Here is a 12,423-nt window from a genome sequence, read left to right as displayed (position 1 = left end):
CAATTTACAATCACAGATGTCAGAAAATTGGCATCTAAATCTGGAATATACATACAACAGAAGGTTATTCATCATTAAAAAGGAAATTCTGACACACACTGTAACACGGATGAATTTTGAAGACATTAAATTAAGTGGGTTAAAGTCACAAAAAAGACAAATATTGCATGAGTCCACTTATATGAGGTACTTAGAGGAGTCAAAATCATAGAGACAGGAAGAGGAACGGTGGGTGCCTGGGGCTGAGAGGGGGGAAATGGGCAATTACTGGTTAATACGTACTGAGTTTCAGTTTTGCAAGATGAATAAGCTTCTGGAGACAGATGGTGGTGACAGTCGCACAAGACTGTGAATGTATTTAATACCACTGAACTGTACACTTAAAAATACTTAAGACAGTAAATCTGTTATATATATTTTACTATACACACACACACAAATAGGGAGCAAATAAAAAATTTTGCAACTACTTGGGAGAACTAAGGATACCAGTCAAAAGATAAAGCAGTTAGAGAAATACTACAAAAAATTCAAGTACAAGCAATACCTAACTTTCAAAACAAATTATCTTCCCAGGATAGTTAGGTAGTTTGGAATAGACATATACACGCAGCTATATTTAAAAAGTAGGACCCACAAGGTCCTACTGTACAGGACAGTGAACTATGGTCAATGTTACACGGCAGCCTGGGTGGGAGGGGAATTTGGGGGAGAATGGATACATGCATATGTCACCAGGGAGGGGTATTACACCTGGAGGAGCACCTCTGAGGGGAGAGCCTGGTGCTCCAGGAAATTAAGGAAAACCTGATGGAAAAGGCCGGGAAAGGGGGAAGGGAGCAAAGTGTGGAACAGCTGGGCAGGACGGGGATTGTTCTCAGGAGCAGTACAGCCCCCAGTGTAGCCAAGAACTACTCTCATCCAATGCAACTATGCAAATTAAGTATACGCATAAATATCAGGCAACAAAGTCAGCTTTCTAACTAAATCTTACTCATTTTAAGAGGGTTTAAAAATAATAATCATCAAGACTTGCTTTACAATACTGCCACTCTGATCATCTGCACATCACTACAAATCAAAGCTCTGGGAAGTCCTGTATTTTTAATATATTGTCCTTCAGCAGTAATACTAAGATCATGCCATATTTTTTCTAGAGACAAAAATGGAATTTCAAAACACTATCCCAAAAATAGGTATTTTCTCCTCCCAAAGATTTACACCAAGAATGGTCACTGCCTTGAAAAAATTTTGTTTAAATAATAAATGTATTTACTCTATAATCATTATTCATAGCTAAAAGGAAAAGAATTTAATAATAAGCAACAGAGTCTTTGAATGCTGTGCAGGAGTCAAAGAAAGATAAAAAACCAGAGACCAAAGCTTGGGTTGGGTTGCTTCCCCTAACATTTCTTTGACTATACTGACCTCTGGTGGCCACTGGAGGACTTTTTTTTTTTTTTTTTTTTGACTGGACTGAGAGGCTTTTTTTTTTTTTTAATTTAAAAGATGCTTTATTCCTTGGCGGAGAAGGCAATGGCACCCCACTCCAGTACTCTTGCCTGGAAAATCCCATGGACGGAGGAGCCTGGTAGGCTGCAGTCCATGGGGTCGCTAAGAGTCGGACACGACTGAGCGACTTCACTTTCTCTTTTCACTTTCATGCACTGGAGAAGGACATGGCAACCCACTCCAGTGTTCTTGCCTGGAGAATCCCAGGGACGGGGGAGCCTGGTGGGTTGCCATCTATGGGGTCGCACAGAGTCGGACACGACTGAAGTGACTTAGCATAGCATTACTCCTTGGAAGGAAAGTTATGACCAACCTAGATAGCATATTCAAAAGCAGAGACATTACTCTGCCCACAAAGGTTCGTCTAGTCAAGGCTATGGTTTTTCCTGTGGTCATGTATGGACGTGAGAGTTGGACTGTGAAGAAGGCTGAACGCCAAAGAATTGATGCTTTTGAACTGTGGTGTTGGAGAAGACTCTTGAGAGTCCCTTGGACTGCAAGGAGATCCAACCAGTCCAGCCTGAAGGAGATCAGTCCTGGGATTTCTTTGGAAGGAATGATGCTAAAGCTGAAACTCCAGTACTTTGGCCACCTCATGGGAAGAGCTGACTCATTGGCAAAGACTCTGATGCTGGGAGGGATTGGGGGCAGATGGAGAAGGGGACGACAGAGGATGAGATGGCTGGATGGCATCACTGACTTGATGGACATGAGTCTGAGTGAACTCCGGGAGTTGGTGAGGGACAGGGAGGCCTGGCGTGCTGCGATTCATGGGGCCGCAAAGAGTCGGACACGACTGAGCGACTGATCTGATCTGATCTGATCTGAGCGACTTTTTTTAATAAAGGAGTCTATTTTCCCTTGGGTTTCCCTGGTGGCTTAGTGGTAAAGAATTCACCTGCCAATGCAGGAAACATGGGTTGGATTCCTGGGTGGGGAAGATCCCCTGGAGAAGCAAATCGCAACCCACTCTAGTATGCTTGTCTGGAAAATCCCACGGAGGATTCGGTGAACTTGGCAGGCTACACTTCATGGGGTTGCAAAAGAGTGGGTCATGACTTAATGACTAAACATTTTGTGTGCCTTAACATTATTATCACCTAGGGGAATCCTTTCACAATGTCTCTGCATATTAAATCATCACACTGTACACTAAATATTCTACAATTTTATTTGCCAATTATACCTCAATAAAGCTAGAGGGAAAACACATCTTAACACCAATAACAAGTTCCTAATGAATATGCCTGTCTTCAGAAGGATAAAGATGTTTATAGACTGTGGAAAGAGGACATTACATTTAGTAATGTCTTGAACATTATTACTTCAAGACCAATGACTGTTATACAGTTTTCATGCGTCCACATAACAAGCACACACTGACTTCCACCTTGTGGAAAAGCACTGTGCTGGGTCTCAAAGACACAGGGAAACAAGCCCCTGCCTGTCAGGGCCTGGCAACCGAGTGACAGGAATGAACCAGGAGATGCACAGCGTGCTACGCAAACCTCCCGAGGGGTCAGGCCATCACAGACGATGCCTGAAGATAAATGCCAGGAGCCAGAAAAACGGCAGAAAAGCGGCTTTCCAGCCGGAGAGAGCAGAAAGGCTCTGGGACAGAACAGACTGGCCAGTTTAGGAAATTTAGGGGATAATACATCTAAAGCATAGCATCCAAGAGTGAGAGCAGCCCTTAACAAGGCCAAAGAGTTAGGCAAGATTTTGTGAATGTTTTCTAATTTTTCAAGCACTTAAATTTCCTTAAGAGCATTTATCTTTTTTTTTTTTTTTTTTGGCTAGTAAATCAATAACACAGGTCAAGTCCACAAAAAAAGAAACTACTGCATGAGAAATCCAGTCATTCTTTCTCCCTACAGTCTCAGCCTTTCTCCACTCTTCTAGTCTCCTTTCTCCTCTAGTGCATATTCTGTGCACCACTCACTGAACAAATTAATCCCTCAGAGGCTGCTACCATAAGGCTGAGGTGGTCCCATCCAACCACTGTGCGGAGGTGGCTTCTGAATGGGCCAGTGACGGACACCTGACTCCGTGACCCACCCATAAACTGCCAGCACCCGTGCAGAGGCTTGACTGCAGGACGATGAGGATGATGGTTACTAGGCTGAGTCAATGCGCTCAGCCCAGACCGAGACCAGAGCGTTTGAGAAGAGCACGGGGAATGAGGTGACCACAAGGACAGAGCGGGGCCGCTGGCTCCAGAGCACCGCGCTCAGCTGACAGCAGACACCACCCTCTCTGCCCCCTGGAGGCCTGAGTGAGACTCCCTCTGCAGGAACCTGACCGGCCTCACCGAGCGCCTCACGCGTCCTCTGCGGCTGCGTAACCTCAAGTTCCTCCATCACCCTCATGTCACTTAATATTTATCGTGTGAGTCGTCTCCCCCACAATAGTCTTTGAAGACAAGGATCAGCTGGTCAGCTTCCCAGTACCACAGCACAGTACTAGAAGCTCTCAACACGTATTTGATGAACAGCGGACGGACGGACGGACGGACAAACGGCTGGCTCCTGGGAAAATTGTAGTGAAGCCCAACTGGGGGGACAGAGAATAAAGTCCTAACGCCCTAAAACTCACACCGCGCTTCCTAACCCTCAGCTCTCCCCGGCCCCCAGGCCGCAGCGCTCTCCTCCACCCTCCCGCCCGCTACAGGAAACCTCCTCATGAGAGCCCCGGTCTCACGAAACACCCTGTCCTGCTCTACAAGCTCGGCTTCTGTGCCACCCGGAGCTCACCTCCTGGCTCTCTGCCCGTAATTCCCCGCGAGCTTTCTCGCTTCCTCTGCAGCACAGCCTCGCCATGAGCCGAGCGTGCACTTTATCCCCACGCAGACGCTCCAAAACCACGTGCTGACTAAGGGGACTTAGTTCTGCTTTTCAGAAGTGGCCCCCCAAAAAATTCTAACTAAAGGAAATCTGTTTTCATTTTTTATTAAGTACTTAGTATTTTTCCCTCAGCTCACATGCTAATGAATGATTATTCCTTCTAATACAGTGATTCTCAGATGGAGAATGTGTGTGTGTGTTAGTAACTCAGTCATGTCTCACTCTTTTGTGACCCCATGGACTTTAGCCTGCCAGGCTCCTCTGTCCATGGAATTCTCCAGGCAAGAATACTGGAGTGGGCAGCCCTTCCCTCCTCCAGGAAATCTTTCCAATCCAGGGATTGAACCCAGGTCTCCTGCCTTGCAGCCAGATTCTTTACCATCTGAGCCACCAGGGAAGCCCTCTCCAAAGGAGAAGGGAGAGGGTATTTTTCAAAGGGGACACTTATCTGTAGACATGTCTGGCTGCCACGACCTGGAGGGGGGAGAAGCTACTGGCAGTTAGCGGGTAGAGAGAGATCAGAGATGCTGCTATACGTCCAACAGTGCACAAGCCAGCTCCACAACAAGGAATTTTTTACCGTAACATCAACAGTGAAAAGCTCTGTTCTAATAGGATTATTTTTTAAAGCTCCTATTTGTAAATTTATATATATTTTAATAAACTCCAAAAAAAAATCAGAAAATATTCCATGACTTTTCATACACCACAGAGTGATGCTCCAGAGAAAACCTGAGGCAGAGACACGGATGGCGTTCTAGTGCCTGTGCTGCAGATCTCAGAGCAGGGGAGCTGGCAGAAAACAAAGGAAGTAGGTGGAGGAGCCCTGCGGAAAGAAGGATAGGGAACAGAAGACTGATGTGGCTGTCTAAGGTCACTGGAGTTTTTTTTTTTTTTTTTTTTGCATTGGGGTATAGCTATGACAAACCTAGACAACATATTAAAAACCAGAGACATCACTTTGCCAACAAAGGTCCATATAGTCAAAGCTATGTTCTTTCCAGTAGTCATGTACAGATGTGAGAGTTGGACCATAAAGAAGGCTGAGCACCAAAGAACTGATGCTTTCAAACTGTGGTGCTGGAGAAGACTCTTGAGAGTCCCTTGGGCAGCAAGGAGATCCAACCGGTCCATCCTAAAGGAAATCAGTCCTAAATATTCATTGGAAGGACTGATGCTGAAGCTGAAGCTCCAATACTTTGCCACCTGATGTGAAGAGTCGACTCACTGGAAAAGACCCTGATGCTGGGAAAGATTGAAGGCGGGAGGAGAAGGGGACGACAGAGGATGAGATGGTTGGACGGCATCACCGACTCGATGGACATGAACTTGGGAAAACCCCGGGAGATAGTGAAGGGCAAGAAAGCTTGGTGTGCTGCAGTCCATGGAGTCGCAGAGTTAGACACGACTTAGCAACTGAACAACACTAGTTGATTAAAAATGTGTGATAGCTTCAAGTGAACAGTGAAGGGACTCAGCCATACATGCATATGTATCCATTCTCCCTCAAATTCCCCTCCCATCCAGGCTGCCACATAACACTGAGCAGAGTTCCCTATGCTATACAGTAGGTCGTTATTGGTTATCCATTTTAAATACAGCAGTGTACATATCCATCCCAAACTCCCTAACTATCCCTTCCCCCCATCCTTCCCCGCTCCAGCAACCATAAGTTCATTCTCTAAGTCTCAGGTCAATGGCATTTTTAAAACAAAGATAAAGCAGTTTAGACCAATCTCTCATCAGGAGTCATCATCCTGACATAAGATTTGCCAAATCATAGCTATATATTCATTACTTAGTTTTAAAATACTCAATGCGTGCAATAACTAAGTATAATAAACATTTAATCAGCTTTATACTAAAATATGAAATGTTTTAACCTTCAAATGTTACATCAAAAGAACATGATTAAAACTCCAATATGTTACAAGACAGGTGAACCCACTGATAACAGCAAATTAAAAATAAATCACTTAAATTATCTAGATACTTATATTAATATTTTTTCTGTTCACTGAAATAAATGACTTTAGAGATCTTTTCCCCACCAGATTTATTTAAAACAGTTTAACTTTCCCCTCCCCCACCTACAAAATGTATGTATACTCACATTCACTTGAACTTGGATGGACCAGTCACCAAGTATTGGATGCGAAGATAACTGGAAAGTTTTGGAAACGACTCCAAGATCACTTTTTTCTGACAACCACTGTTGGATCAAATTTGACTTGGGATCCTACAATGAAAACCATGCATGTTAACTATATAAAACCCGCCATGAACATGTGGATCCTACCTGGTTACGAATAAGGTCCCACAGTACCCACAGGCACATGCAATACGGGGGAGCTCTTGGAAAATGTCAGCTCTACATTGGGCAAACTCCAAGAGATGGTGAGGGACAGGGAAACCTGGCATGCTATAGTCCATGGGGTTGCAAAGAGTCGGCCACAACTTGGCAACTGAATAACAACAAAAATACTACCAAAAAAGGCAAATAAAAGTTAATTCTTTCATCATATTCTCCTTAGAATGTCTTTATTCTGCTCTACCTTTTAATTCTTGGAACTGTATTTCCTTCCACATGAAACACCACAACACATCCATCTCCAAACCCATGCTGCTGCTCTTGCTGTAGAAGAAAATCCCACTGTGGGGATAAGAGGCCCCGTGTGTCTGGCACTCAGCCTTCTCACAACTACTCACACATCATTCAATCACTATGAGTCTCCTCCAGAGGTGGATTACCCTCACATGATAGCTGAGAAAAGTAGCCCCCAGAGAGGTTAGATAAGCCCTCAACCTCAAACAGCTGGTCTAATGTCAAGGCACGAACACATGATGAAATCGAGGCTTCGAACCTATGTGTCTTTTGATTCAACAAAAGTATGTCATGAAGGTGCTTAACCAGGAGGATGCATGAAAAACACCTGAGTCTCCCAGGCTCTCCCAGACCACATCCCCATGGGCAACATCCATCTGATCCAATCCCAGCCCTGTCCCTTCCTTTCCTTCTTCACATTCAGCCACCATTTCTAACTGTTGCAGCTCATCTCTCTCCCACAGTCTTGCCCCTCCAATGCACCTTCCCCACTGCCAAACACAAACCTGAGACTGAGGCACAGTGGCTAAAACATCTGGCACAGTTCCTGGCATGTAACAATGAACAAACATTGGCTATGATCATAATGCTAGACCACCAAGTAACAACGACTTCTATTTGCCTACAGAATGAGAGCTACACTCCTTTGCATAGTTTGTTGTTGTGTAGTCGCTAACTCATGTCCAACTGTTCTGTAAGCTCATGGACCGTAGCCCACCAGGCTCCTCTGTCCATGGGATTTCCCAGCCAAGAACACTGGAGCAGGCTGCCCTTTCCTCCTCCAGGGGATCCTTCTGACCCAGGGACTGAATGTGAACCTCCTGCTTGGCATGCTGATCCGCCAGGGAAGCCCTTGCACAGTTTACAGGGCTCAGTAAGCTGACCCCATCTACTGTTCTAGGCACATCTTCCTCCTAACACACAGATTTGATTGTAATTTGCTCCAAATGCCGGTGTACCTAAGCCTCTACAGTTGCTGCATGGAACGCCCTCCCTTCCTTGTCCAGCTGCTGAAATGAGCTCCAAATTCTTCCTTCTCCACACGCCTCCAACAGGCAGAAGCCACCACTTCCTGAAACCTCAGGACGTCCGGAGTTCATCCCTCTTGACCCGTTATTAGTGCTCAAAGCTCTCATTCATTATCTAGGTTTTTTTGATGCTTTTGTCATTGTTACTTTGGGTTTGGAATTTCTTTGTTCCCTGGACTATGAACTCCTGGAAGTAGGGATCAAATATTTCCCCATTCTTAATTTCTATCCTCTGACTTTAGGTAGCATTTGGGTCAGAAGAAATTTCTCTCCTCCAGCAGGAGCGAGTGTGAAAGTCGGGGTGAAAACAATGCTGACCACTGAGTAAGTGGTCTAGTAAGGCAGAAACCAACTGTTAAAACCAAAGACCACAAGCAGGTCAAGAATCAGAAGGTCACCATGCTTGGCAAGCCCCGGAGCAGGCACTGCAATCAGAGCTGGCTCTCCTACCCACTGCCAAGGTGTGATACCCAGAGCTCAAAGGATCAGAAATGAAAAGCTAATACAAAAAGCTAATAAATACATGCTGTCGAATAATTAAGGAAATGCAAGTGAAAACAATGAAAGGCCATTTTTCTTCTGTCACACTGACAAAAAGAAAATAATTCCCAGGGTTGCTTAAAATTTAGGCAAAGAAACGCGTACAGTCTACTGATACATTACTTTGGTGAAGGTACCCATTTTTCCCACAGCCCTACAAACAAAGGAAACCCACAATGAAGGCTTTGATGACCTAGAGGACCTGGGGGTTGGGTGTGAATGAGATAAATCCCTCTCGTTTCCCAGGCTTGTCTAGGACCTGGGCATGTCACCAACCAGGTAGACACAGAGAACGGAGAAAGGCCAGAGGTCCTTCCAGGGCACACGAGGATCTGAACAGGCACACCACAGCAGAGCATTTGCACGTGGTCACCTCCTGCTGGGATGCACACAGCACAGCGAAGGGTGATGTGAACAGTGCCCCTGTCGCAGATGGAACAGTCACATGGCTGGAGACACAGGGAAAGTGGTCCCCCGTGCTCTCTGGGTCACCTCCGCACAGCTTGGGCTCTCCGTCAGCTTCCTCTGCACAGCACAGTGCCTGCTGCCTATGCCACACCCTCTCGAGCAATAAACTAACCCTGGCTAGAGAAGGCAAGGATCTCTGCCACTCTCCGGAGTCCCGGATTATGCACAGAGTGGCTCAGTGGCCAAGGATCTGCCTACCAGTGAAGGAGACAAAGGTTCGATCCCTGGGCCGGGAAGATCCCCTGGGAGAAGGAAATGGCAACCCAACCCACTACAGAATTCTTGCCTGGAAAACTCCATGGACAGAGGAGCCTGGCAAACTACAGTGCATGGGGTCGCAAAGAGTCGGACATGACTGAGCACAGCACACACACGTTAAGTGTCTAGCATGTAGAATTAAAGACGTCAAGTCACTGAAATGTGGCAGCCCCTCCTCTGGCCAAGGATGAGGTCCTGGGTTTGCCACCACTGCTCCAGGCCAAAGCGTCAGAGCACAGCCACAGACGGGATGGACCCCAGGCCAGCCGCTGTGCCCACAAAACCATCCACCTGTACCAGGAGCAACAACCTCATGAGCAAGGGCAGCAGGGTAGAAAAGAGCGAGCCAGTGACCACCTCGCTGTCGTGCTCAGTCACCTCAGGCGTGTCCGACTCTTTGCGACCCCATGGACTGTAGCCCTCCAGGCTCAGAGCTCTGTCCACGGAATTCTCCAGGCAAGAATACTGGAGTGGGTAGCCATTCCCTTCCCCGGCGGATTTTACCAACCCAGGAATCAAATCCACGTCTCCTGTGTCTTCTGTATTGCAGGCGGATTCTTTACCCACTGAGCCACCTAGGAAGCCCCCAGTCACACTGTTGAAACACTTATATTTCCATTGTGTAAGGACAAACTGGCTGCAGATGGCCAGAATTAGGAGAAAGAAGCTTATATTACCATAAACGGGCCCCTGAATCCCCTTGGCTTCCTGAGAAAGCCAGTCAGTAGATCAGAGGAATTAACCAATGATCCCAGAAAAACACAGAAGTGTCTGAACATGCTATGATGGTCAATATTTTAGGTACATCCTACCATGAGTCACTCTTGGCTGGGCAACATGGGCCCCCAACAGTTGGTCTCATGTAGACCCAAGATGCATTCTCCACACTCACCTGCAGGGCGCGCTGTGCTAGCAAGTACAACTTTGTCCACATCAGGGGCTCTCACTACACTAAAGACCTACTTTTTTCTGGGAAATTTTTCCAAGAAAGATGTAGGAAATATCACAGTCTGATGAACCAGGCCCAAAGGACTGTTTTCAGAGGGAGGAGGGCAGGGGCCCAAACACCGTGGGTTCCTGGTAGAATTTCAGTCTAAATTCTCCTCCCTGGGGCTTGTAGCTCAGCTGGTTAAGAATCTTCCTGCAATACGGGAGACCTGGGTTCAATCCCTGGGTTGGGAAGACTTCCTGGAGGAGGGAAAGGCTACCCACTCCAGTATTCTGGCCTGGAGAATTCCATGGACTGTACAGTCCATGGGGTCGCAAAGAGTCGGACACGACTGAGCGACTTTCACTTCACTTGACCGAGGGAGCCACCCACCAGCCAGGCCAGCAGGATCCCTCGGAACCAGAAGCAGCAAAAGGAAGGTCTCTCCATGCACTTCCGGGAAAGACAAATGTGTCAGGCCAAGTCCAAAATCTGAGACAGGAGCCCAGCGAATCCACAAAACAGAATCAGCAGGGTTCCTTCTGGGTTAACGCCTAGAACAGACCATTTATCCAGGGCTGACTTGTACTCAACTGAGACAGAAAACAGGCAGATCTAATGCAAACAGCCAGACACAGACAGACATTAACTTCTGAATCCTTCTTTTACACAGAGCACTCAGTATTTGTGGACAAAGGATGACAGACAGTATGAATGGCATCCATAAACACCATTCAGAGTTATATGAATTTAGAAATGCTGTTCACTATGGCGACCTGCTTTATTCCAACACAGCAAAGGCAGAAATTCACAGAGCTGCAAATTCTGAACTAATACCAGTGCCATTCAAGAAATCTGCATTGAACATGCCAACCCATGTGGTATTTGCTACAAACATATCTTGGCTTTAAGTTATATGTATACATGTTTGTTTGCTAGATTTCTGTGTTTGTTTAACTTATAACAACAACAACTACTAAGAAGAATAGGAAGATACTGAAATAAAAAGCCTAAATTTACCTTCCAGTCTGTTATTCGTCAGAACATTTAGGATAACCGATGTGCTGGGACTGAGGGGATTTTTCAAAAGAGAGTCCCAGCAAACTGGGATGAGTTGCTCACCCAATTTCTATGCCATTTTTCAAATGTCTAATATTCTCCTCGGCTTACATGTAGAAAACCAGGTCCACCTGGATCTCAGCCATCTTCAGCTTGGTTCTCACTAGAAAGCACTCGGTCTGCTAACCACACTGCTTTCAGAGCTTGGAGTGTTCCAGCAGCAGAGGCCAAAGACTTCCTGCCAAATGGGGTTCCTACAGCTAGCTAATGTTTAGTGAGCATGTTCTATGCACTAAACACAGTTCTAAATGCTCTACTTGAACTCCCTCACAAAATCCTCATAAAGGTATTATTATTTTTATGCATTTTACAAATAAGGAAACCAAGGCTCAGAGATTTTGATTCATCTCCTCAAGGTCACAGAGCTAGCACCTCTAAGCACTTCTTAGAGCAGAGCGATCCTTCTAAAATCTTAAGTCAAATCATATCATGCCTCTCCTTAGAATTCTCCAGTGAATTTTCATTTCCCTCACAGTAAAATCCAAGGTCCATATCATAGCCAAGAAAATCCTGTACAGCCCCTCTTCCAGTCAACCTACTTATACCTGATTTATCTCCTAATATTGTCCACTCACTTTCTGGTCAACAGTGCTCTGCTAGTTTACTCCCCCAATGGCCCTAACAAGTTCCTACCACAGGACCTTTGCATATGCCATTCCCTCTGTTTGTAGGGTCTACTATTTCCTGTAGGTCTCTGTTTCAATAGGACTTCTCTAACAACCCTATTGAAAACAGCAAACACAAGCTCTTTCCCTCTCTTTCACACATACATACACTTATTCTTTTTTAATATATATTTGTATGTTAATTTATTATTTGTCCACTACCCACCAGGATACAACATCAATGTGAGCAAGGACTCACCCTCTGTATCAAGGACACAGAGGTTTAACATGTTTGACAAGTGAATTCATCAATGACGAAGCCAGGACAAAAACCCAAGCAGGCTGACTCTGGAGCCTGAGCTCTTAACCCATGTTCTACCATCCCCTTCCTAGGGAAACCATCCCACATCAGGAGGGGAGCTTAGCCACGTGAATCCTAAGATGTCCCAGGACCAATAACGTCAGCAGAACTTCCAAGAGAGCTCCATGAGCTGGCTTGAAGCCCCAGTTTCATTTC

General features: G+C 45.8%; 1 protein-coding gene across 1 annotated transcript in view; it reads right to left on the bottom strand.

Annotated features, from left to right (window-relative positions):
• Positions 1-12,423, bottom strand: part of CD109 (CD109 molecule) — a 138,893-nt gene that overhangs the window by 95,576 nt on the left and 30,894 nt on the right. Inside the window, exon 5 of the mRNA XM_086316820.1 lies at positions 6,469-6,594. Coding sequence (XP_086172946.1) covers positions 6,469-6,594 — 126 coding nt within the window. The remainder of the gene's footprint in view (positions 1-6,468; positions 6,595-12,423) is intronic.

This window comes from Bos grunniens, chromosome 9, assembly GCF_055505025.1.
Source record: "Bos grunniens cultivar Pamir isolate PY7600 chromosome 9, Bosgru_T2T1.0, whole genome shotgun sequence".
NCBI lineage: Eukaryota > Metazoa > Chordata > Mammalia > Artiodactyla > Bovidae > Bos > Bos grunniens.
The sequence above is the reverse complement of the archived record's forward strand: the minus strand, read 5'-3'. Positions and strand labels throughout refer to the sequence as shown.